Source organism: Ipomoea nil, unplaced genomic scaffold (genome assembly GCF_001879475.1).
Source record: "Ipomoea nil cultivar Tokyo-kokei standard unplaced genomic scaffold, Asagao_1.1 scaffold2159, whole genome shotgun sequence".
Classification (NCBI taxonomy): domain Eukaryota; kingdom Viridiplantae; phylum Streptophyta; class Magnoliopsida; order Solanales; family Convolvulaceae; genus Ipomoea; species Ipomoea nil.
In genome coordinates, this window is record NW_017618587.1 from 246,921 (window position 1) to 267,503 (window position 20,583).

Consider the following 20,583-nt stretch of genomic DNA (forward strand, 5'->3'; position numbering starts at 1 on the left):
GTTTGTTTCTTATTAGCACTTTAATGGAGTCTCAAACATCTTGCACCCCATGCCCAAAAGCATGCATGCTAAAATACACATCAAACCCACAATTTCTTTGTGAAAGTGAATAACAAAACCAAAGTATGGTTCACTGGAAACTAAAAGGTTTACAGGTAAGAAGCAAACACAATAATAGAATATGTGTTGTACAAAACCATTAACCAAATCTAATATTATCACATTATTGATAGGACAAGTGCAAAATCAAACCAACAAAGAGAACTTTATTGCAGTCAAATTCTGCATTTTAAATTTCTATACCACCAAGCCTACTCAGTACTCACTCACATAAGCAATATTCTTCTTCTAATTCAGCACATGCACCATACATCCGATGAAAAATCACAAGGGAACCAAAATAATTCCCTTGTGCTTTCCAGAATCATATTCCTATATCAATGTCTAGTGCTACTATGAAAAATCAGTCTAATGATAGTCTAACAAGAGTAAGAACACACTTAAGTCACACTGTAAAAGGGACCTAGCATACATGTGCATTGGGAAGAGATTCTTCCTTAGGACCTAGAGATCATACTACACGAACGAGCCAATCGGATTGCTGGGCTGCCAGAATCAACAGCTGCTTCCCCCTCATCAGGGTCACAGTCATACTGCTTCCTGCAACCAGGACAGCGTCCATCCTCCTCAAGAATCCTCTTGTGGCAGAAAAGGCACAGCCTAAACCCACATGAACAAGGGAGAAAACTTGTGTCTGTGAAATCTAAATCTTCACAGCAAATAGGACATGATGTTGGTACTGATAAATTCCTACAACCCCATACAGACCCTCCACGGTAATGTCGCTCTGAATTCATAGGAAAACTATACTGTTTGGACAAATTGGGCAGACTCTGAGGACGAAATGCATCATCAGGCCTCCATGCTCGGCAATTTGCAGGGGGTCTGGATGTCTCCAGGTTTGCCTTGGAATTATCTACACCCAACAACTCTGCCTGCGAACTTGATTGAACAACACTTTCATTTCTCCCATGATGAGAATCCAAACTAGAATTATGCTGACTTCCATGATTCTCATCTATGGAAGCCAAAGCATCAGCTATAGCCTCCCAATCATCCAAACAACCATCATTCCCTTCCTCATCTTCTTCACTCATGCTCCCTGACCAACATTGGCCACTGGAACTGGTGCTACTGCTGCTACTACTACCACTGCTCCCACTAAAGTTTGTACCGGAATCATTCCCACCCAAGACAATGCTTGGGTGGTTGGTGGGGCTGTTAGCAGGGGAGTCCAAATCACTGTAATTGTTAACCGATCCTTCATTATCCTCTTCCCCCCTAGGGATTATCTCTAGCTTCTCTATAGACCGGGGCCTTTCATCCACACCTTTCACACTACCACAAGTCCCTCCTAGACAATTCAGCTCCTCCTTTGGTCCCTTATTCTTCACTATAAGAAAAAAAAAACCAGAATCACAAAACAAGCAAACAAAATGCGAAATTTTAGATAGAAATGAAAAAAACAAGACCAGTCTCCAACTCAACGACAAAAAGAAATCTTTGACAAACCTTGTGAAAGCCACTGCTCGCGCCTAGCATCAAGCTTGTACTGCTTCAACTTGGCCGAACGATGAGACTGAAATTCCAAAATAAAAAAAATAATACAGAAATGAAAAATATTACCCAATCACAGCAACACAATTACCTTAAAAGACAAAAATGAAAAACGAATTAGCACAAAACAAAAGAAGAATTGAAATTACCCTCTTTTTCTTTGCTAAATCCTTAGGGTTAGAAGAGGCCATGGGGATCGAAGCCTTGGGGATTGAATCGGAAATCATGGCTGCCACGACGGAGTGTGAAGCGGATGAATCGATGAGAAACCCTATCGTGAGTGGACGGAAAAATCTCAAGAATTTGAGAGAGAGAAAAGGAGTGACGGAGCTACACAAAAACTACCAAAAAGGATAACAGAAACTCCTCTGCGCTTTTTCAGACGCTGAAAAATGAGGCTTTCCCCACTGCCTCTTTATATGTGTACGCTCCCAAGACTACCCTTGCTTTTCCACATTATTCACAATATTACCATATTTTAGCGCACCAGTAATGCAAGAAATTCAGGGGCCACAAATGGAAAGATGTTGTGGTTACCAATATCACAGAAACATCGCAGACAAAACGCCGTCGTACTATGAAGATAAATCGTGATGTAAACTACTTTGTGCAAGAAAACGGCTGGTTTCGGTTTAGGACGGACATGTCATTGTAAAGCTAAGGTTTATGCTGTGGTTTACGCAACTCTTGAAACTAAAAAACTCATCTCCAATTTTTTTTTTTGGAGCTGTACCATCAACTTAGCTTACACTATAACAATATTTGTGAGAAAACACCAATGTTTAAATTACGAGGATGACAGTGTATTGATTATGTCTATAAAGAGAATAGATCCCTTGTGTGTCCTGTCTGTTGATTCGTAAGTCACCAGAATTTACATCGTTTTAAATGTTCTGTCAAACTGAAGTGTAAGGAGTTCTTGGAGTTGGGAATTTAAGAGAAGAAGCTTACAATCCAACAATATGTATCATACAAATTTCGTGTGATATGGAGAAAATAAAAAAAGAGTTAGTCGAGATGGGCCGAGGAATTCAAAATTTCGTTTTTGGGCTGTTTCCTCCAATGCTAATTGGGCTTTCTGGCTCCATAGCCTGTAACTGAGGCCCACTTAGACTCAGCTTGTCTCTTGTTGCATTTGGGGAAATTGATGTGAGACAGAGACGTGTGATATCCATTGTCTTTGTATCTATTTTGCTCCATTTGGGCTACCCGTCGTTATCCACTCTTAGCTCATTCAAACACATGCTTTATTCTTGCAATGTATATTTGCTATATTGCCAAATATCTTTCCAAACATTACTAGAATTCCAATTTACATATTGAGTGACGACTCATCATAATCACTTTTATATGTCTTTGTGTGTATAATAACTTTCTTGAGGGCTTAGACCCGTTATTACTATTATTATTATTATTATTATTTTTTTTTTTTTTATGATATCGTAAGTGTTGCCATTCCCATATTTGTATAAATTCATTATTCCTCATATATAGCTAGCTCATATGGCTTGCAACCAGCCTTGTTAGTCTTGCTCTAGTGTCATAGTTCAAATCCTGTTGAAACTTGTGGTGAGGTATCAGTACGGTGAAAGTTTTTTATACGTAGATGCACCTTCTACTGTGATTTAGAGGCTTTTTGAACAATTTATGATTTACCTTCTCAAGCAGCTCTAGGGACAAGGTCTTAAAGACTTATGATATAGTCTAACGTAAGTTGAGATATTTAGTTTTAAAAAAAAAAAAAAAAAAAACTTTGGATTCTTTGGAGAGATGGGTTCTGAAACTTAAATGTGGATAGCTTAGCTTATTAGGTAAAATTGGTGGCCCTTTTTGCAGAAGTCAATGTACATTGAAGTGTTAGCGAGTAGTTAGGTTTAATTTGGTGGCAACAAGTTAGAGTAATAGGGGATGATGGGAGGTCTTATTTATATAATAAGAATCACAATTATAGCAATAATAAGAAAAATTAATCACAATATTTAATTACTAGTCATCAAAGCTCTTGTTTCATGCAATATAATTATATATACGAACCTTATTTAGCATGGTTGATAGCGCTCTATTCATCATATGCCTATAACAAAGATGATACAAGTGTAAATAAATTGTGATCATTTACAAATTAAAATACAATGTTCATTGATTCGAAATGCTACCCAACAAGGATAAACCCATTTGGCCATCCATTTTGCATGCATATTATTGGTCCAACTTGACAAAGATTCATGTAATAATTTATAGTGCCTGTTTATTTTTTTTTTATAAAATAAATTAAGGAAAAAAAAAAAAGAATGCATATATAATTATCACCGACAAACTTAATCAACCCTTAATGTGTTCTGCATAATGTTTAGCATCAAATAATTAAATGTCCCTCACGTGATTGCAAGATGGAAAATATTTTCTTCCCTTCATAAATTTTACCACCAATATTTTTCTTCATAACATGGCATTCATTTATTGAGTGTCATTAATCAGTTTACCTTACCACTAATCAAAATATAAGTTAGTTACCAATTAGATGTTTTCACATTGATATATTAGGGGCCTCTAGCATTTTGTAAAATTAATGCTCAATGATGGACAAAGCAATTTTTTTTTTTTAAAAAAGGTTTAATGATCTCAGCTTCACGTACCGGTCAAATTCTTGTATTCATGTGCATAAAGAAAATGTTTGCTGGCTCTATTACAATGTAGTATGAACTACTCTCACAACATTTCAAATGGAAGTCCAACCCGGGTACCATTAGACCACATAGTCTTCGTAAATAGAATGGATATACATAATTTTCCGTATCTTTTTTAATTTCTTTTAAATAATTTTTTTAAAACTACTAGATTGAAGTAAAAATATAAATAACAATTTTTGTTGATGTTTTAAAGACATCCATGTTAGCCATGTTATTATTATTTCTATTATATAGTTGTTATAATTATATTAGAATAAGTCAATAGTCTACTAGTCTGACTAGCCTACTGTATAGGAGTAGTTTACGTTAGACTCAATCTGTTTAGTATTCTATTGTAATCTGTTCAGAACTGAATCAACGATTATCATTCTCATCTGGTATCAGAGCACCAGGTCGATTCTCTCTCCAAAAAATCCCCCACCCTCACCGAAAAACACCAACCACCGTACGCTGCCATGTCGAGTGACTCGTCGGAGAGGACTGTGACTGCCGCCGGTGGTGCGTCTCCGGCCTCCGGCTCCAATCCTCTGTCCGGAGCGCATCACTTCGTGTCAATCAAATTGACAATGCGCAATTTCCTCTTTTGGAGGACTCAGCTAGTACCGTTTCTCCGTGGCCAAGACTTGGTGGGGTTTGTAGATGGCGAAATCCCATGCCCACCGCCGGTCATCACCGCTCCGCCAGTTTCCGGTCAGTCCGCGACCGCATCCGCCACCCCGACTCCGATCCCGAATCCCGAGTATAAGGCGTGGATCAAACAAGACCAAGCGATCTTGTCTCTGCTTATCTCATCCCTCTCGGATGAGGTAATGCATTTAGCGGTAGGCCGTGCGACGTCCCGGGAAGTATGGGAATCCATCACCACGGCGTTGAGCAGTTCCACTCGCGCGCGTTGTTTAAGTCTCCTCGGCCAATTCCATTCGTTACGCCAAGGAAGCAGTACGGCAGCCGAGTATCTCGGCCGTGCGCAAATACTAGTGGAGAATATTGCGTTAGCCGGACGACCAATTTCACTTGATGAACAGAATCTGTTCGTCTTCAGGGGACTACGTCCAGAATATCGGGCTATGGCGTCATCCCTTACGGCCGCGGGAACTCCGGTAACAATCTCTCAAATTTCAGACTATTTGCAGGCACAGGAGTTTATTCATGCAGAAGATTTCCCGGTGCATTCCGATCCCACCTTTGCGGCTGCGCCGGCGGCACATTATGCTGGCCGTGGTCGAACTGGAGGAGGCGGCCGGCAAGGCTTGAACGGCCAGGGTCGCAACCGTGGCCGAGGTGGACGAGGCCGTGGTCGCGGCCGGAACGGCGTCCCCCGCTGCCAGATCTGCCGCGTCGATGGTCACACTGCCGTCACCTGCTTCCAGCGCTATGCCGGACAGAATCAGGCGCAGGCCCATGTTGCACTGTCCGGAGATGATGCTGTGCCCGGAGCTGCTGCCGGCTGGTTCCCCGATACTGGAGCCTCGGCTCATGCCACGCCGGATCACACACTGCTATCTCAGTCTGACGAATACAACGGTGGTGATGTCCTGCGCGTAGGAAATGGTGCAGGTTTGGCTATATCCCATGTTGGTCATGCGTCTGTACCATCCATGTCAAAAGAGTTAAAATTATCTAATGTTTTATTGGTTCCTGAGTTGTCAGTTCCTTTACTGTCGGTCCAGCGATTCACTAATGAAAATAACTGTTTTTTTGAATTTCACAAGAATTGCTTTTTTGTGAAGGACTCCATAACTCGGGCAATACTGCTTAAGGGGTTCACGGAGGGTGGCCTATATAAACTCCCGGTGTCGCACTCTCATTTTGCTTATCTCACCTCTCGTACAACACCCACCATATGGCATCGGAGACTCGGCCATCCGCATTCAAACGTCCAAAGTCGCGTGTTACAAAAGTGTCCAGTTGCAACAAATAAAGTCACAGCATTGGAGTCGTGCAAATCATGTCATATGGGCAAATCTTCCAGATTTCCTTTAGATAGGGTTCCTTTAAGTAGTCAAAATGTGTTGGATTTATTATATACCGACATTTGGGGCCCTGCCCATGTAATTTCTGCTAGTGGCTATAGGTACTTTGTACTCTTCGTTGACGATTTCTCCCGTTTCACGTGGTTTTATCCCTTACGGGTGAAATCGGATATATATAAAACTTTTGAGTCGTTCCGTGTCATGGTAGAACGCCAATTTTCGCGTTCTATCAAGTCCATTCAGTCAGATTTAGGAGGGGAGTATCGCAAACTGCATAACACCTTCATTAATCATGGTATAAACCATCGGCAATCGTGCGCATACACTTATGAACAAAATGGGCGGGTAGAACGTAAAAATCGTCACATAGTCGAAACCGGCTTGGCCCTACTGGCCGATGGTTCAGTCCCATTGCAATATTGGGACTACGCTTTTGAAACAGCAACGTGCCTAATAAACTATCTGCCCTCGTCCGTTTTAAAATTTCAAAGTCCATACAGTCTTCTACACAAAGTGTCACCCCCATACACATTCCTTCGAGTGTTTGGGTGTCGCTGTTACCCTTATCTTCGGCCATACAATCGGCACAAGATAGAGTATCGGTCGGCACCCTGCGTATTCTTAGGTTACCCGTTGTCCTTTAGGGGGTACAGATGTGTTGATTTAACATCGGGAAAAGTCTATATCTGTCGCCATGTGCGCTTTGATGAGCATGTTTTCCCTTTTGCAGACTTGGAGAAACAGGTTGACATCTCAGCGACGCCTCCGGCACTCCCTTGGGCGACCAGTCCAGTCTTAACTCAGATTGTGTCTCACCCCACGGTAGTGTCCCCTGAGGTTGTACTGGGCCCATCAGCCAGCCCAGTTCCCTTGGCTAGAGAAGCACCGCCAGCATTGGCCATTGAAGGGCCAGTCAGGGCTCGTAGAGTCCGGGTGCGCAAAATCACGACTCGGACTCGAGAGCATGGGATGCGGCTTCGTCGTATGACTCGTGGTACGAACGAGGAATTTCAGGCTCTGAGTGCAACAACTGATCCCACGTGCTATTCACAAGCCGTAGGGCACCCACAGTGGCGAGAGGCTATGGATCAGGAGTTCAATGCACTCCTACACAATAACACTTGGTCTCTAGTACCCGCTGAACCACACATGAATGTGATTGGGTGCAAATGGGTATTCAGGACCAAACGAACTGCTGACGGCTCGGTGGAACGCTATAAAGCCCGGCTTGTAGCCAAAGGCTTTAATCAGGTAGCTGGCGAGGACTTCTTCGACACTTTTAGTCCGGTAGTCAAGCCAACTACTGTGCGCATGTTATTTTCTCTTGCCGTCTCTCACCAGTGGACATTACGTCAGTTAGATGTCCATAATGCTTTTCTCAATGGACATCTAGCTGAAACCGTCTACATGAGACAGCCCCCAGGTTATGAAGACCCCACGCATCCTGATCATGTCTGTCATCTTCAACGCTCCTTGTATGGCCTGAAACAAGCCCCTCGCGCTTGGTTCAAAAGGCTTCATGACTATTTATTATCTGCAGGGTTCTTGCCGTCTAAGACTGATGTTTCATTATTCCATTTCACGACTGGTTCTTCCCGGGTCTTCTTACTTGTCTACGTTGATGATATCATCATGATGGGTAATGATGCAACGCTGATTACTACACTGCTTGGTAAACTATCTGACACATTCAAAATCCGGGATCTAGGTGCTCCAGGATTCTTTCTTGGCATAGAGACGGTACAGCTCGACACCGGTATGATGCTATCTCAACGACGTTACATGAATGATATACTCGCCCGCGCCGGGATGTCTGAGTGCAAGCCACTAGCCACACCCGCTGCTGTAACTCAAGCTGTTTCACCAACTCAAGAACCGTTTGACAATCCGACCCAGTACCGTCGCATTGTAGGGGCATTACAGTACTTAACCATCACGAGGCCTGACCTGTCTTTTTCAGTGAACCGGTTATGTCAATTCATGCACTCCCCAACTACGGATCATTGGGGTCTCGTTAAGCGGGTCCTACGGTACATCAAAGGGACTCTCACCTACGGATTGCGTCTGACTACTTCATCCTCGACCACTATTCATGCCTTTTCAGACTCTGATTGGGTTGGTTGTCCGATAGACAGGAAAAGTACTAGCGGATATGCTGTCTTTCTTGGGTCTAATCTGATCTCTTGGTTATCCAGGAAGCAACGCACTGTTGCTCGCTCATCCACTGAGGCCGAGTATAAGGCTCTAGCTGACGTCTCTGCTGAAGTCACGTGGGTTGTGTCGCTACTCCGTGAGCTAGGGTTACATAGCGGACAACCGGCATCATTGTGGTGTGATAATCTCGGGGCCACCTATCTTTGTGCTAATCCTGTTTTTCATGCCAGGACTAAACACGTAGAAATCGACTATCACTTTGTTCGAGACAAGGTCGCATCCGGGGATATGACAGTCAACTTTGTTTCGACCAAGGACCAGCTAGCTGATATCTTCACCAAGCCGCTACCGGGCCCCCGGTTTGCTTCTTTACGGGACAAGCTCAATGTGGTTATGCACCCTCCTTGAGCTTGAGGGGGAGTGTTAGCCATGTTATTATTATTTCTATTATATAGTTGTTATAATTATATTAGAATAAGTCAATAGTCTACTAGTCTGACTACCCTACTGTATAGGAGTAGTTTACGTTAGACTCAATCTATTTAGTATTCTATTGTAATCTGTTCAGAACTGAATCAACGATTATCATTCTCATCATCCAGTCTTTTTCACATCAAGAAATGATTTCTTTCATTCCGTACCAAACTATACAAATAGTTGGGCAATCAAGCACTAGATTAATTTCCCTACCATATCGGCCGACAACACCTTCTCAAACCATCTCTTTATATATATATATATATATATATATATATATATATATATATATATATATATATATTGCATAGTCATTATTATGCTATTTTGTGAAATTTGACAAATTCAGTAGAATCTCAATCAATAATTATATTTTATTCATGATATATAATATGCGCATGAGTTCCCAACCAGACAAACAAAATTTTGAGAGACAAGAAAAGGTGAGCTCTCAATAATCAACAAATTAGCCTTGTCATGAAAATTACAATACTTCATATTTGTACAACAAAACAAATAAAATAAAGTTTGTCATGTTATATACTTGGGCCACAAAGTAGATTATATTGGTAGATGGTTTGATTGAATAAATTGAATTTTGTATGGTTGGTGATTTAAATTAGGACATATTGATTGATGTTTGAACTACTTAGATTAGCAGTGAAAATTTTAATAACTACTATTCTATGTTAAATTAATTATAAATACTTTGTCTTGTGTTTAAATTTTGTTTTATGATTTAAAAACATAAACATTTTATAACATATACAAAATATTAATTTAAATCAGTTGAATTTCAAACCTTTATAGAACAAAAGGATTTATAATAAGTAAAATATAAAAAGAGTAATAAAGTGTATTAAATTAAATATAATTGTCCATTTATGAGCAATATTTTAGTGTACAAAGGGAGAAACAATGCTTAATAATGAAGTGGCAATAATTTGAGAAGAAGAAAAAGAAGCAACATTATGATTAATGATTAGCACACTTCACTTGAAAATCTTTTTCCATGCTCAAATAATTCCTTTGATTCTTCTAATTCAATGCCCTTCTAACCTTTTTGACTGAATTCAGCTTTTGTCTCTCAAGTATTTCACCTTTCCAATATCCAATTATGGGGACACCCTCAACAAAATACTAATCAAATTAGTATATAATATTATCAAAAAATTAATTTAGCCTTATACTTTGGTGAAGTTAGATTAGGGCCATTTACCTTGTCATGAGCTTGGAGATAATTTCATTAAGTCCAGGATATAGTCGGGTGAAACTCGGAAATCTGGATTATCAAAAAGGAAAAAAAAAAATAAAAATCTCTCATTATTTTGTTTAATTAATCAAGCAAGGGCAAGTAATAATAATTAGTGTAATTATGCAAAAAATGGCGCGCTGAATGCTAATGCGACGCCGTATACGATGAAATACTTAAAAGGAAACGTTACCGGCCGTTTACTGCTAAACTAGATTAACGGCTTTCCGTAGGATAACTTCCTTCCTCTTTACAGTTCTCTTCTCTCCTTCAAAAAGAAAAGGGAAAGACAGATCCCAACTCTGAAAGCAAAAGCCCACCGCCAGCAGACACGGCGATGCTACAGGAAATTCCACCGGCGCCGCCACCACCACCGTCCCACTCTTGAATCCTTCCGTTCGATTACCTACTTCTCTTTCAGGTTCAGAGAAATGTCGGTGACAAACAAGCAGAAACACAGCCAAGCGCGTGACCTGAAGCACCGCGTGCTCACCTGCCTCCACAAACTCTCCGACCGGGACACGCATTCCGCGGCGGCCTCCGAGCTCGAGTCCATCGTTAAAACTCTTTCGCCGGAGACGATTCCGCTTTTCCTCTCCTCAATCTCTGCCACCGATTCCTCCGACAAGTCTCCGGTCCGCAAGCAATGCCTCCGCCTTATCTCGCTGCTGTCCGAGGAACACGGCGACACTCTCTCCCCTCATCTCTCGAAGCTCCTCTCCGCCGTGGTCCGCCGCCTCCGCGATCCCAACTCCTCCGTCCGTTCCGCCTGCATCGCCGCTTGCGCCTCCATCTCCTCCCACCTTACCAAGCCCCCATTCCCCTCCATCATCAAGCCATTCCTAGAGGCGCTGTTCACTGAACAGGAAATCAACTCCCAGATCGGCGCCGCGCTTTGCTTGTCGGCAGCGATTGAGGGAGCGCCTGATCCGGATGCCGCATACTTGAGGAAGCTGATGCCGAGATTCGAGAAGCTCCTGAAATGCGATAGCTTCAAGGCAAAGGCCGCGCTGCTTACCCTGATCGGTAGTGTAGTTGGCATTGGAGGCGCTTCTAATCAGCTAGTCGTAAGGAATTTAGTTCCGTGTTTGGTGCAATTCGTCAATAGCGACGATTGGGCGGCGAGGAAGGCCAGTGTCGAGGCTTTGACGAGGCTCGCGGGGATAATGGAGAAAGAGATGTTATCGGAGTTTAAACCAGCTTGCTTGAAGACTATCGAGGCCAAAAGATTCGACAAGGTATCACGGGTTGAAATCTCAATTTCCTCCTTTTCCGGCAATACGGATCAAATTTTCCTCTTATTGATTGATTCCTGCCAGATTTACTTTGTCGTGATTTGGTTGAATTGATAATTTTTATGATTTTTGATGGTAGGTGAAGGCAGTGAGAGAGACAATGAATCAGATGTTGGAGGCGTGGAAAGAGATTCCTGACTTGCCTGATGATGTTTCACCTCGTCCCCAATCAAATTCTTCATCCAAAGGTATCTGATTCCTCAATCTGTTCCGAAGAATACTTTATACTTAGTATATGTTTCCAAAATTGGATTTTTAGAGTCCCTTGATTAGTGATTGTAATCTTATTTGTTTGATTCTGCAAAATTTATTGTTTTAGTACTCCATTCTGCAAAATTGGATTTTGAGAGTCCCTTGACTGGTCCCTTCTTCATTTACTTCTTTCTCAATATAGTAGTTCATTTGAAGTTTGCAATTTTTATTTTTTTTTTGGGTCATAAACTTTATTCTGAAATCAAATATATCACTCACTCTCTTCATAATCATTGGCACAGAAAATGCTAGTGATGGGCATTATCCGCCTGGCTCCATGAGTTCTGGTGCTCGCAATCAAAGGGGAAGAAGATATACTACTCCAAGCAAGTCTAGTGTCCATGATAGCTCACCAGCTACTACAGCTAGGAGGAGAAGTCTTACAGAGGGTACTCAAAAGAAGGCTGCTTCTGCAATATTCCGCAAGCTTGATTGCAAGAAGTCTTCTGAATTCAAGATCGAGGTTTCTGCACTTCAAGGCTCTGTGCCTGTAGCTTCAAAGGATGATCTGAAATATAAAGATCAGAAAGCTACAAAACCAGAAACCAGAAGAGCCCTCTTTGGACAGAAAGCTGCTGGATCTCGTGTAGTCCCATATCATGAAGAGAAATCAGAACATACCGTTGTCATGAGTAATGAAACTGGGGATCTCTATAGGAACCAGAAAGAGAGTGAAGAACTCTCCCAGATTCGGAAGCAACTTGTTCAGATTGAAACTCAGCAGTCCAATTTGATAGATACTCTCCAGGTAACTTGCCAGTGTTCCCCTTTTCTAGTACTATAGCTTTGGTGATTATGACTTCGAAGTAAATAACTTTACAACGAACTTGGAGAAGCATGCTGTACTAGTTTACTATGAAAACAAACTTTATTTACTGTGAAGTGACTTTTCTGAAAAAATGTATATATATATCCAGAAATTCATTGGGAGTACACAGAGTGGGATGCATTCTCTGGAGACACGGGTTCATGGTCTGGAGTTGGCTTTAGATGAGATCTCACATGACTTGGCTGTGTCAACTCAAAGAATGTCAAATAGAAAGACCACACCCATATGTTGCACGCTACCTGGTGCACGATTTTTTAGCTCGAGACTATGGAAGAGGACAGGGCGGAGTTCATCCTCACAGTTGCCTGTTTCAGGTGAGCCCCCCTCGCTGGTTGCAGCACGAAGCAAAGCTGGAGTGCGCGAAGATTTCAAGTTAGAGAGTAGGAGGAGGTTCCAGCTTCAAAGTAATCATGGGTTCATTCGAAACCCATTGGCTGAAATGTACCACGAATCGCAGGGAGTTTCTGAGGTTTCCTCGAGTGGAGTTTCAAAGAGTGTTAACAATGTAATGTGAGTGTACATAAATATCATCCTACCTCGGATTTATGTGTTTCAGTATAAACAACTCCATCTTTCTTGTTTCCAAATACTACTAAATCATGTAATGTAAGCGGGTGATTTGAAGAAATCCTATATTTGCTTCTAGTTTTATTATGTTAAAATGATGGTTTGGTTTGGTACATTCTGTTTGTAATTGGGAACTGGAAAATTATGGTTCAGCGTCAAAGACTGGTGATGAACAAAACGAGTAACACCAACTTTTGCTGTCAGCAACACCAACTTTTGTACTAGAATACAAGATGAACAAAACGAGTAACATTTGTTGCAGTCAGACATTTGTACTGCTTAATGATATTCAAATGAAGCTGTAGCTAGGAAGTTATTGGACAATCTCATCCAACGTTCTACATGGCAAGTTACATATACAGTATAGGACTTGGAATCCACCGCAGCTTATTCTGCCTTTTCTTCACTCTTCTGCGATTAAAAACGGCAATATAATTTTTAGGCGACAGACCCAGAAGCATACAATCAGAGCAGAGAAGTTGCAAAAAAATTGTTGGATATGAACCACATAGATTAGTGTTGTGCATCTAAACTAAACTTGTGATCCTAACAACAAAAAAGACATCAAACAAACGTATTGTGTGTTAATTGTCGAAGAAATCAAAACAACAAAATCTGCTAGCAGGAAGGAAAAAGAAGCATCGCGGGTTATAAAAACTACTTCCCAGCTTCAATAAGCATTAATCGGCAATCTCAACTTTCGCATCTAGGGTTTTAAGCAGAGAACGCCAAAAAAAAAAAAAAAAAAAGGTTTTCATTGATAGTATAGTGTACCAGTTGGGCAGTATTCCATTTCTTCCCACGGTAGACGTTGAAGGAGAGATTGGCGGCGAAGAAAATGGTGGCGCCGCCTAGCCCAGCCGTGAAGATCTTGAACACCCAGTCCCCCGCCTTACTTGCGATTCCCATTTTCACTTTAGATATGTGTACAGACTACTGTAATGCTTATATACTTCCCAAATCTATGTTTTCTTCCCAAAATGCTCAGCCGGACACTCCACGGAGCAGTGTGGAGTGTGCACCCCTTTTTCAAATTTAATCTACTGGTATATATACTACTTAAATGAGTTATTTCTATTTTTTATTTACAATATCATCTCAGTTTCTTCGGTTTTAAGCTTAATAATAGAGTGTTTGGTAAGATGAAATTGTTATTTCATTCCTATTAAATTTTATGAAATTACAATTCAATAATTTGGTTGCAATAGGAATTATAATTTCATGATAAATTATCATTTTATCATTATTATATTATTATTATACAAGACCATTTTTATTTTTATTTACTTCTCTTTCAATTCTCAATCTTATATTCTTCCTTGCCAAATAGTATAATTTAAGTTCCTACTTTATTCTTTTCTCACGAATTATAATTATTTCCCCCTAAAATGAGCTAAGAGGGGTCTCCTGTGGATTAACTCTATTGTCATGGGAATGAACAGAGAGAGAAGTGACAATACAATATTGTCTGTCAGTGAAAGGAAAAGGAAATGTACTTAGGATTAATATGTAGAAATATATTCGATTAACACAAAACTAGACAAAAAAAAAAAAAAAAAAAGGTTTATACTTCCACAGAATGTGAAGCCTCACAACAATGTATGGCACCATGCTACTCAACATATTTGATGTCATGCAATTAACATCATCAGTTACTTATATAACTACTGTCATTTCATCATCACAGCTTTAGCTTTTCACTCCTCACCAGGAACTTAAATCCTGGATCATAAATGTTTCGCGACACTTTCCGTCCCATCTGCATGCTTTCCCATGGAAGAGTAGAGACAAGGGCGTTTCTTATATTCACTGCCACCACTTCTTCTCCGACAATGATATGAGCTGCCAGATGTAGATGACGAAGACAAACATACGATTAGAATTTAGAACAGAAAGATGAAGATGTTCAAACTTCAATAATCCTCACACAAATATGCATAGTTCATTACTAACCTGACGAGCAACCTGTGCCATTCGTCGACTATCTCGAGATGATTCTGCTGACAATTTTGGAACGTTTTCTTTCTCTTCATTCGTCTCCACACCACAATTTTGTATAGAAGCATCCTCAAATTCTCTAGAAGCTCCTCTTCTCCGCTTTCTCTGGAATGTATATTTGAAACTTCTATCACTAGGTAGATTAGCATCAGATATCTTTGAACCTGACTGCAGCAATTGGACATCAACTTCTTCAATATCTGATTTAAGCACTGTGATCCCTGAACTTCCTGTAGATCCACTTTCCTGCCCTGGAGCCTCCATCTTTTCTGTCAATCCCTCACACTCAAAAACTGGAATTTCAACACCACAAGGCTCGGCAAGCTCAGGTTTGTTTCCAGAAATCTTGGCACTTGCTGGAAGTATCACGGGTTCAACTCCATCTGATGATGATGATGATATTGGAGTCGTCTCGTGGTCATTAACTGGACCTGAATGAGGCCTCAAACAAAAATTATTTGGTTCTCCATCCATCTTCGGTGAAAGATCAGGAAGGTTTCCATCTAAAGAAACTCTATTTTTCCAAAATCTGTTTGCCCTTCTTCTTTTCCTATGACAAGATTTGAAGAAAACTTTCTTCTCAGTATCATCCATACCATCAACCTTATGAACAGGCATTGCAGAGACTTCTGTATTGTCATCATTTTTGCCATCAGTTTCAGTTTTCCTTTTTCCTACTTTCCCTGAAAGGGTGCCTAACGGGTTTCCTTCACAGGCACGAATCCTTTGTGTACATCCATTCCGATACAGCTCAGGCTCCTTGCTTCTCAAAATAATAGAGGGTAGATCCGGATGTGAGAGATAAGAGTTTCCCATGTGAACTATTCTGCTACAAGTCTTGTAGCCCTCGTTTCTCTGACTCAGATTCATGTCCTTCATGTCAGAAACTGCCACACGTTTATCTTGATATTCTGCAGGATGTAATACAGGGGGAGATGTACAGAATATGTTCTCCTCAGATGCTTCTGTATGAGTGGCACTATTATGTCTACCCAACAGGAATCCATTTTCTTTGTTGCTTTTCACTCTCTCCAGCTCAGCATTCACTTCTCTCAACTCTCCTCTAAGATCACTTACAATATCCTCAGCCTCGTGAAGTTGAGCTTCAAGTTCTTCAATCTTTTTCTGTTGACTCAAGCATGTCGACTCTGCTTCACTAATCTGTAAGCTCAGTATGCAACGCCATGAATCAGTATTAATTATTAATACCCAAAAAAAAAAAGAAAAAGAAAAGGAAACATGAGTTCCCAAACACGTAAAACACCAATATTAGTGCAGACATTATCTTGAACTGAAGGTGGCTTTAGAGACTTTGATTAACTATGAGCAACCACATCTGTTTGTTTTACCTACATTACACGCAGACAGTTGTAGTTTCTAAACATACAAGCTTGGGATATATTGAAGCATTCTTCTTGTAACAATTAGTTCCTTGTAAATAATAATATGAGGTCAGATAACATCATATTAAGAAACTCAGCATCCATATAGAAATCCAAAAGTGTAAAATGTAATAATTTAAGCCTGCAATTCTGCAAAGGAAGAAAGAAAAGGTGTAAACAACTAGTGGTTAATGGCAGTGCTCCATTCCCATCCCCAGTTTCACAATTATTAAAGTCTTAACACCCTACAGGAAAACCGAATAAGATATACTGGACAGTCAAAGTATATAGCAATAATCTGATCATGAACAAATCTGCGAAGGAGTTGCTAATAGTTACCACGAAAAGCACACAAAAATGCATAGATTATTATATTGGAAGAATGGAATTTTATATACACAGTGAAATCTTGGAGATCCTAAAACATATTCTTATCAAAAACTGGATTTTTGTAAAACTGAAAAGATCCTAAAAGCTCAACTGTTTAGCTGCTTCCTCCAACCCAAGACCCAAGGACATAGCACTAACAGAAGAAACTCCAATAAAGAATTTAAAGCAAGCTCATAAGAATAGGAGAAAGGACTGGCAGTACTTTACAAACATCTTAAAAGACATGAGATTAGATAAAACAATTTGGCAGTATCATGCAGGCATCGATTAGTGAATTATCAAGAGCGTAACTCTGTCTTGAGCCAATCAACAATGGGGAAACAACTTCCCCTTCTTATTAGCATTATTCAATTTAAACATTCACCCCTCCAAAAATAACAACTCACCCCTACTGTGTTTTTGCACACAACTTATTCGAGCTTATCTCCAAGAGGCATAAGATTGGACCAAATAATGAAATGAGAAAAAGCTTTTTATAGCCCAAAAAAACTCCTTTCTCAAGAAGCTTTACACTTGAGGGCTTCTCAGGAAGTCTCTTTTTAAACAAGCAGGCACATCTCAATAACAAGTTGTCATTATATTACTAGTGATCAACAAAGACACCAGCAAACAGCTATAGCCTATATGGGGTGGTCTATGATGTGATAGAAATAGATATTTAAAAAAAACTTTTATGCAAGTTTTGTCTCAAAAAAAGCCTCTTCTATCTTGCCTGACACAGGCATGCGAAACAAAACGCTGAGCTCCTGCCATCCTTGACATTTGAGAATCTAAAACCTCATTTCAGTTGATTCTCAAAGATGGGGATGGTAAAGACCTACAATATCATTTGCAATAAGATTATAAGTGTCAACAACTAGTTCTAAATTATTCCCCATTTGAAACAGAAGATATGCAAGCCTCCAAGAAAACATTGTTCCAGTTGCCCAAACTCATTTTATATTAAAGCCAGGGCATTTTGCTGCAACAAATCACTTCCACAGTGGAATCAATAAAGCTAACATCTTCCTAGTTAATCACAATCATCACATAAATCAATCAGAAACAGAAAACAAATCCACCAAATTGACAATCAAGCAGAACAGGAATACAAAAACTCGAATCTCAGGTGACCCAAACTGAAACTCTTAATTCAAGAAATCCACAAAAAGCAAAAAATGACCAAATTCACTTACTTAGACAATCGAAAACACTTGCATTGAAGCAAAAACTGATCAGAACGTATACAAAATTCAGATAGATTGAAGCCCATTTCAATAGAATAGAAGAAAATCCTCACCTTTGAATCCATCATCTGCTTAAGCCTAAGCAGCATCCGAAGCGCTTCTTCTTTAGCCACCTGCAGCTCGTGTTGAAATCGAAGAGCTTTCCGCTCCGAAACCATAATCCTGGCGGCCGCCTCCTTCGCCGTGTTCAGTATTATATCAGCATACGCCTTTTTCAAAGCTGTTAATCTCTGCAACCCCAAAAAACAAAAAAAAAGTAAAGAAAACAAATAAAGGGGGAATCGCACCAAGCACGTAAAGACCCAAAAATCAAAATTTAAATTATAAATAAAAAGGCAACAATACGATCAAAATCGATCCTCATTTTTTTTGGAGGTACATAAAAACTATAGGTAGTTGGAGGTTTAAGTGGTGGTTGGGACGGTTGCGCCGCCGAGCACAACGGCGGGTTAAAGCAGCGGAACATTACCTCGTCGGTCGCCATTGCGGCAACCTTAAAGCATCGAAGAGTTTGTCTGGTGTGTATTAAGGTTTTCGTGTTTACGAGCAAAGGTTTAGAGAGAGAGAGAGAGGTCAGTAGTGAGAGGTTGGGGATGGTGGTTTTTCTCCTCGGTAGCTGTCTGTTATGAACTGAAAGTCCTGTCGCTCGAAAAAAGTACAGGATTACCCCTGGAATTGAGTTGAACTACGGGACTGCCACGGAATATGACGAGTGTTGACCCGCGCCGGGGCGGTTTTCGTTTTAGGGGTTTTAGCGTTTACCCTATGGGCGCGCGTCGGAGAGGCGGTCCCACCGTACTGACTTTGCTGACGTGTCGCGGTCATGGCCTTCACACGACGCATGGGATTGAAGTTTGGAGGGAAAAGGCATTTCGCTCTGCTCCTAATTTTCTGGTTTTCTTTTCCTTTTCAGTTTCAGATTGAAATCAAATTCCAATTGGACTGTTTTGTTTAAAGATTAGGATTTAGGAGTACATTTCACTTTATTATTTCTTAATTTGATATGAAGTAATAAATTATACGTAGTACCTTTTTTCAATAAAACATTTAAATTTAAATTCATTACTCCATTTCCATCATATTCAAAATTTTCTCTTTCTTTATTTTCAAAGTTAACTTGTTGTCACCCTTTAATTGTTATGACATTGTAAAATTATGTGATTTTAGTTTAATTCTAATTTGAAATGAATTGAAAGTATTTGATTGAAGACTTACACACACAAAAACTCCATAAAAATGTATAACTTATATTAATTTTTTAAAAAATCAAGTATTGCTTTTATATTTAATAAATCTGATTCTATAGTGACTAGTTACAAGTTTATGAAATAATTTGGCTTACAATAGCACTAAAATAGTCATTGATATGAGGTTAGAGCAAGCATAACAATCAACTGGGGTATGACTGACCAAATTGGATAATGAGTTGTCAGTGAGTTGTCTGTACGAATGATTTGTATAGGAAGCAGTTACCCATGCACTTTGACACCCCTTTTTTAAGTGTACAACAATTGATTGGAGCACAAATTGTTGGGAGCGGTTAGATGAGCAGTTTGTTTAGTCAACGTCAACAACGCGCAAATAATTTGAAGGCCTAAATGACCAAATTGGACACAGTGAGCTGTATGCTTAGTGATTTGGATATGGAACATTCGACCATGCACTCTGGCGTCCCAGTTTTGAGCATACAACAATTGATTAGGGCACAAATAGTTGGGACTTGGGAGCGATTGGATGAGCAATTTGTTGAGTCAGAGTCAACAACACATGTGTTACATGGTGATATGCGACACTAAAATGTGCACAAAAAGACAACGATTTTGTTTGACATACATAACTTACCAGCTAACTTAAAGTTAAAAAGTTAAAATAAGATATAAACTTTCAAATAAGTTTTATAAAATGTGCACAAAAAAAAAAAAAAAAAAAAAAAACTAAAGAGCAGCAGAAGAACAACAACAACAACAAAAAAAAAAAAATTTAAACAAAGCAATTTATGCCCTTAGCGGCGCATGCGCAACAGGTGCGCGTTTCGCGCACATGCAATGTAATCTCTTAATTTCTCTGTCTTCTAGCATTAACAATGGGACCCACAAAAATACAATATTTGCAGGAGTAAAAACACACCTAAAAAAAAAAAAAACTCCTCCCACAGTAGTTAGAAACCCAAGCTTGTTTTTTTCTATCTGTAAAAACTAAATAAACTGCATTGATATGCATGCTCTTGTAAGACATAATTTTAGTTTGGTTATATATCGTGTGAATGTAGAAGGTTGGCAAATTCTTATCCAAAGTTCCAAACTAGTACATACTATATTGAGCTGTGGTTATATATCGTGTGAATGTAGAAGGTTGACAAATTCTTATCCAAAGTTCCAAACTAGTACATACTATATTGAGCTGTGTAGTGGTCATTGTAGACCAAACTAACTATTTAATATTCAATTTAATTAGAGTATGCCTTGGTCTAATTAGAGTATG

At 39.9% G+C, this 20,583-nt stretch overlaps 3 protein-coding genes and 1 long non-coding RNA gene across 4 annotated transcripts; 1 reads left to right on the forward strand and 3 right to left on the reverse strand.

Annotated features, from left to right (window-relative positions):
- Positions 1 to 199: 199 nt before the first annotated feature.
- Positions 200 to 1,953, reverse strand: LOC109149709. The gene is made up of 3 exons (XM_019297643.1): positions 1,767 to 1,953; positions 1,573 to 1,639; positions 200 to 1,453 (listed from the first exon to the last, which is right to left on the reverse strand). Exons 1-3 carry the CDS (start codon positions 1,842 to 1,844, stop codon positions 558 to 560), a joined length of 1,041 nt encoding a protein of 346 aa, XP_019153188.1. The 5' UTR covers positions 1,845 to 1,953; the 3' UTR covers positions 200 to 557.
- An 8,468-nt stretch (positions 1,954 to 10,421) lies between these two features.
- LOC109149781 (microtubule-associated protein TORTIFOLIA1-like) lies at positions 10,422 to 13,213 on the forward strand. The gene is made up of 4 exons (XM_019297765.1): positions 10,422 to 11,401; positions 11,538 to 11,646; positions 11,953 to 12,458; positions 12,628 to 13,213. Exons 1-4 carry the CDS (start codon positions 10,595 to 10,597, stop codon positions 13,051 to 13,053), a joined length of 1,848 nt encoding a protein of 615 aa, XP_019153310.1. The 5' UTR covers positions 10,422 to 10,594; the 3' UTR covers positions 13,054 to 13,213.
- A 91-nt stretch (positions 13,214 to 13,304) lies between these two features.
- On the reverse strand, positions 13,305 to 14,121 carry LOC109149782. Its single transcript, XR_002049005.1, has 2 exons — positions 13,881 to 14,121; positions 13,305 to 13,517 (listed from the first exon to the last, which is right to left on the reverse strand). It is a non-coding gene; the product is annotated as an uncharacterized LOC109149782 (long non-coding RNA).
- Positions 14,122 to 14,581: 460 nt separating this feature from the next.
- LOC109149844 lies at positions 14,582 to 18,719 on the reverse strand. The gene is made up of 4 exons (XM_019297854.1): positions 18,572 to 18,719; positions 18,156 to 18,332; positions 15,060 to 16,265; positions 14,582 to 14,948 (listed from the first exon to the last, which is right to left on the reverse strand). Exons 1-4 carry the CDS (start codon positions 18,584 to 18,586, stop codon positions 14,913 to 14,915), a joined length of 1,434 nt encoding a protein of 477 aa, XP_019153399.1. The 5' UTR covers positions 18,587 to 18,719; the 3' UTR covers positions 14,582 to 14,912.
- Between the last annotated feature and the right edge of the window lie 1,864 nt (positions 18,720 to 20,583).

What these genes read in the sequence shown, in the direction of transcription:
- LOC109149709 (XM_019297643.1), bottom strand. Translation starts at nt 1,844, where the DNA reads ATGATTTCCGATTCAATCCCCAAGGCTTCGATCCCCATGGCCTCTTCT. An exon ending in ATTTAGCAAAGAAAAAGAGG is followed by an intron (nt 1,640 to 1,766) that starts GTAATTTCAATT and finishes TTGGAATTTCAG; the next exon opens with TCTCATCGTTCGGCCAAGTT. An exon ending in CGAGCAGTGGCTTTCACAAG is followed by an intron (nt 1,454 to 1,572) that starts GTTTGTCAAAGA and finishes TTTTTCTTATAG; the next exon opens with TGAAGAATAAGGGACCAAAG.
- LOC109149781 (XM_019297765.1), top strand. Translation starts at nt 10,595, where the DNA reads ATGTCGGTGACAAACAAGCAGAAACACAGCCAAGCGCGTGACCTGAAG. An exon ending in AGGCCAAAAGATTCGACAAG is followed by an intron (nt 11,402 to 11,537) that starts GTATCACGGGTT and finishes TTTTGATGGTAG; the next exon opens with GTGAAGGCAGTGAGAGAGAC. An exon ending in ATTTGATAGATACTCTCCAG is followed by an intron (nt 12,459 to 12,627) that starts GTAACTTGCCAG and finishes ATATATATCCAG; the next exon opens with AAATTCATTGGGAGTACACA.
- LOC109149844 (XM_019297854.1), bottom strand. An exon ending in AGCAGATGATGGATTCAAAG is followed by an intron (nt 16,266 to 18,155) that starts GTGAGGATTTTC and finishes CTGAGCTTACAG; the next exon opens with ATTAGTGAAGCAGAGTCGAC. An exon ending in TGGCACAGGTTGCTCGTCAG is followed by an intron (nt 14,949 to 15,059) that starts GTTAGTAATGAA and finishes TACATCTGGCAG; the next exon opens with CTCATATCATTGTCGGAGAA.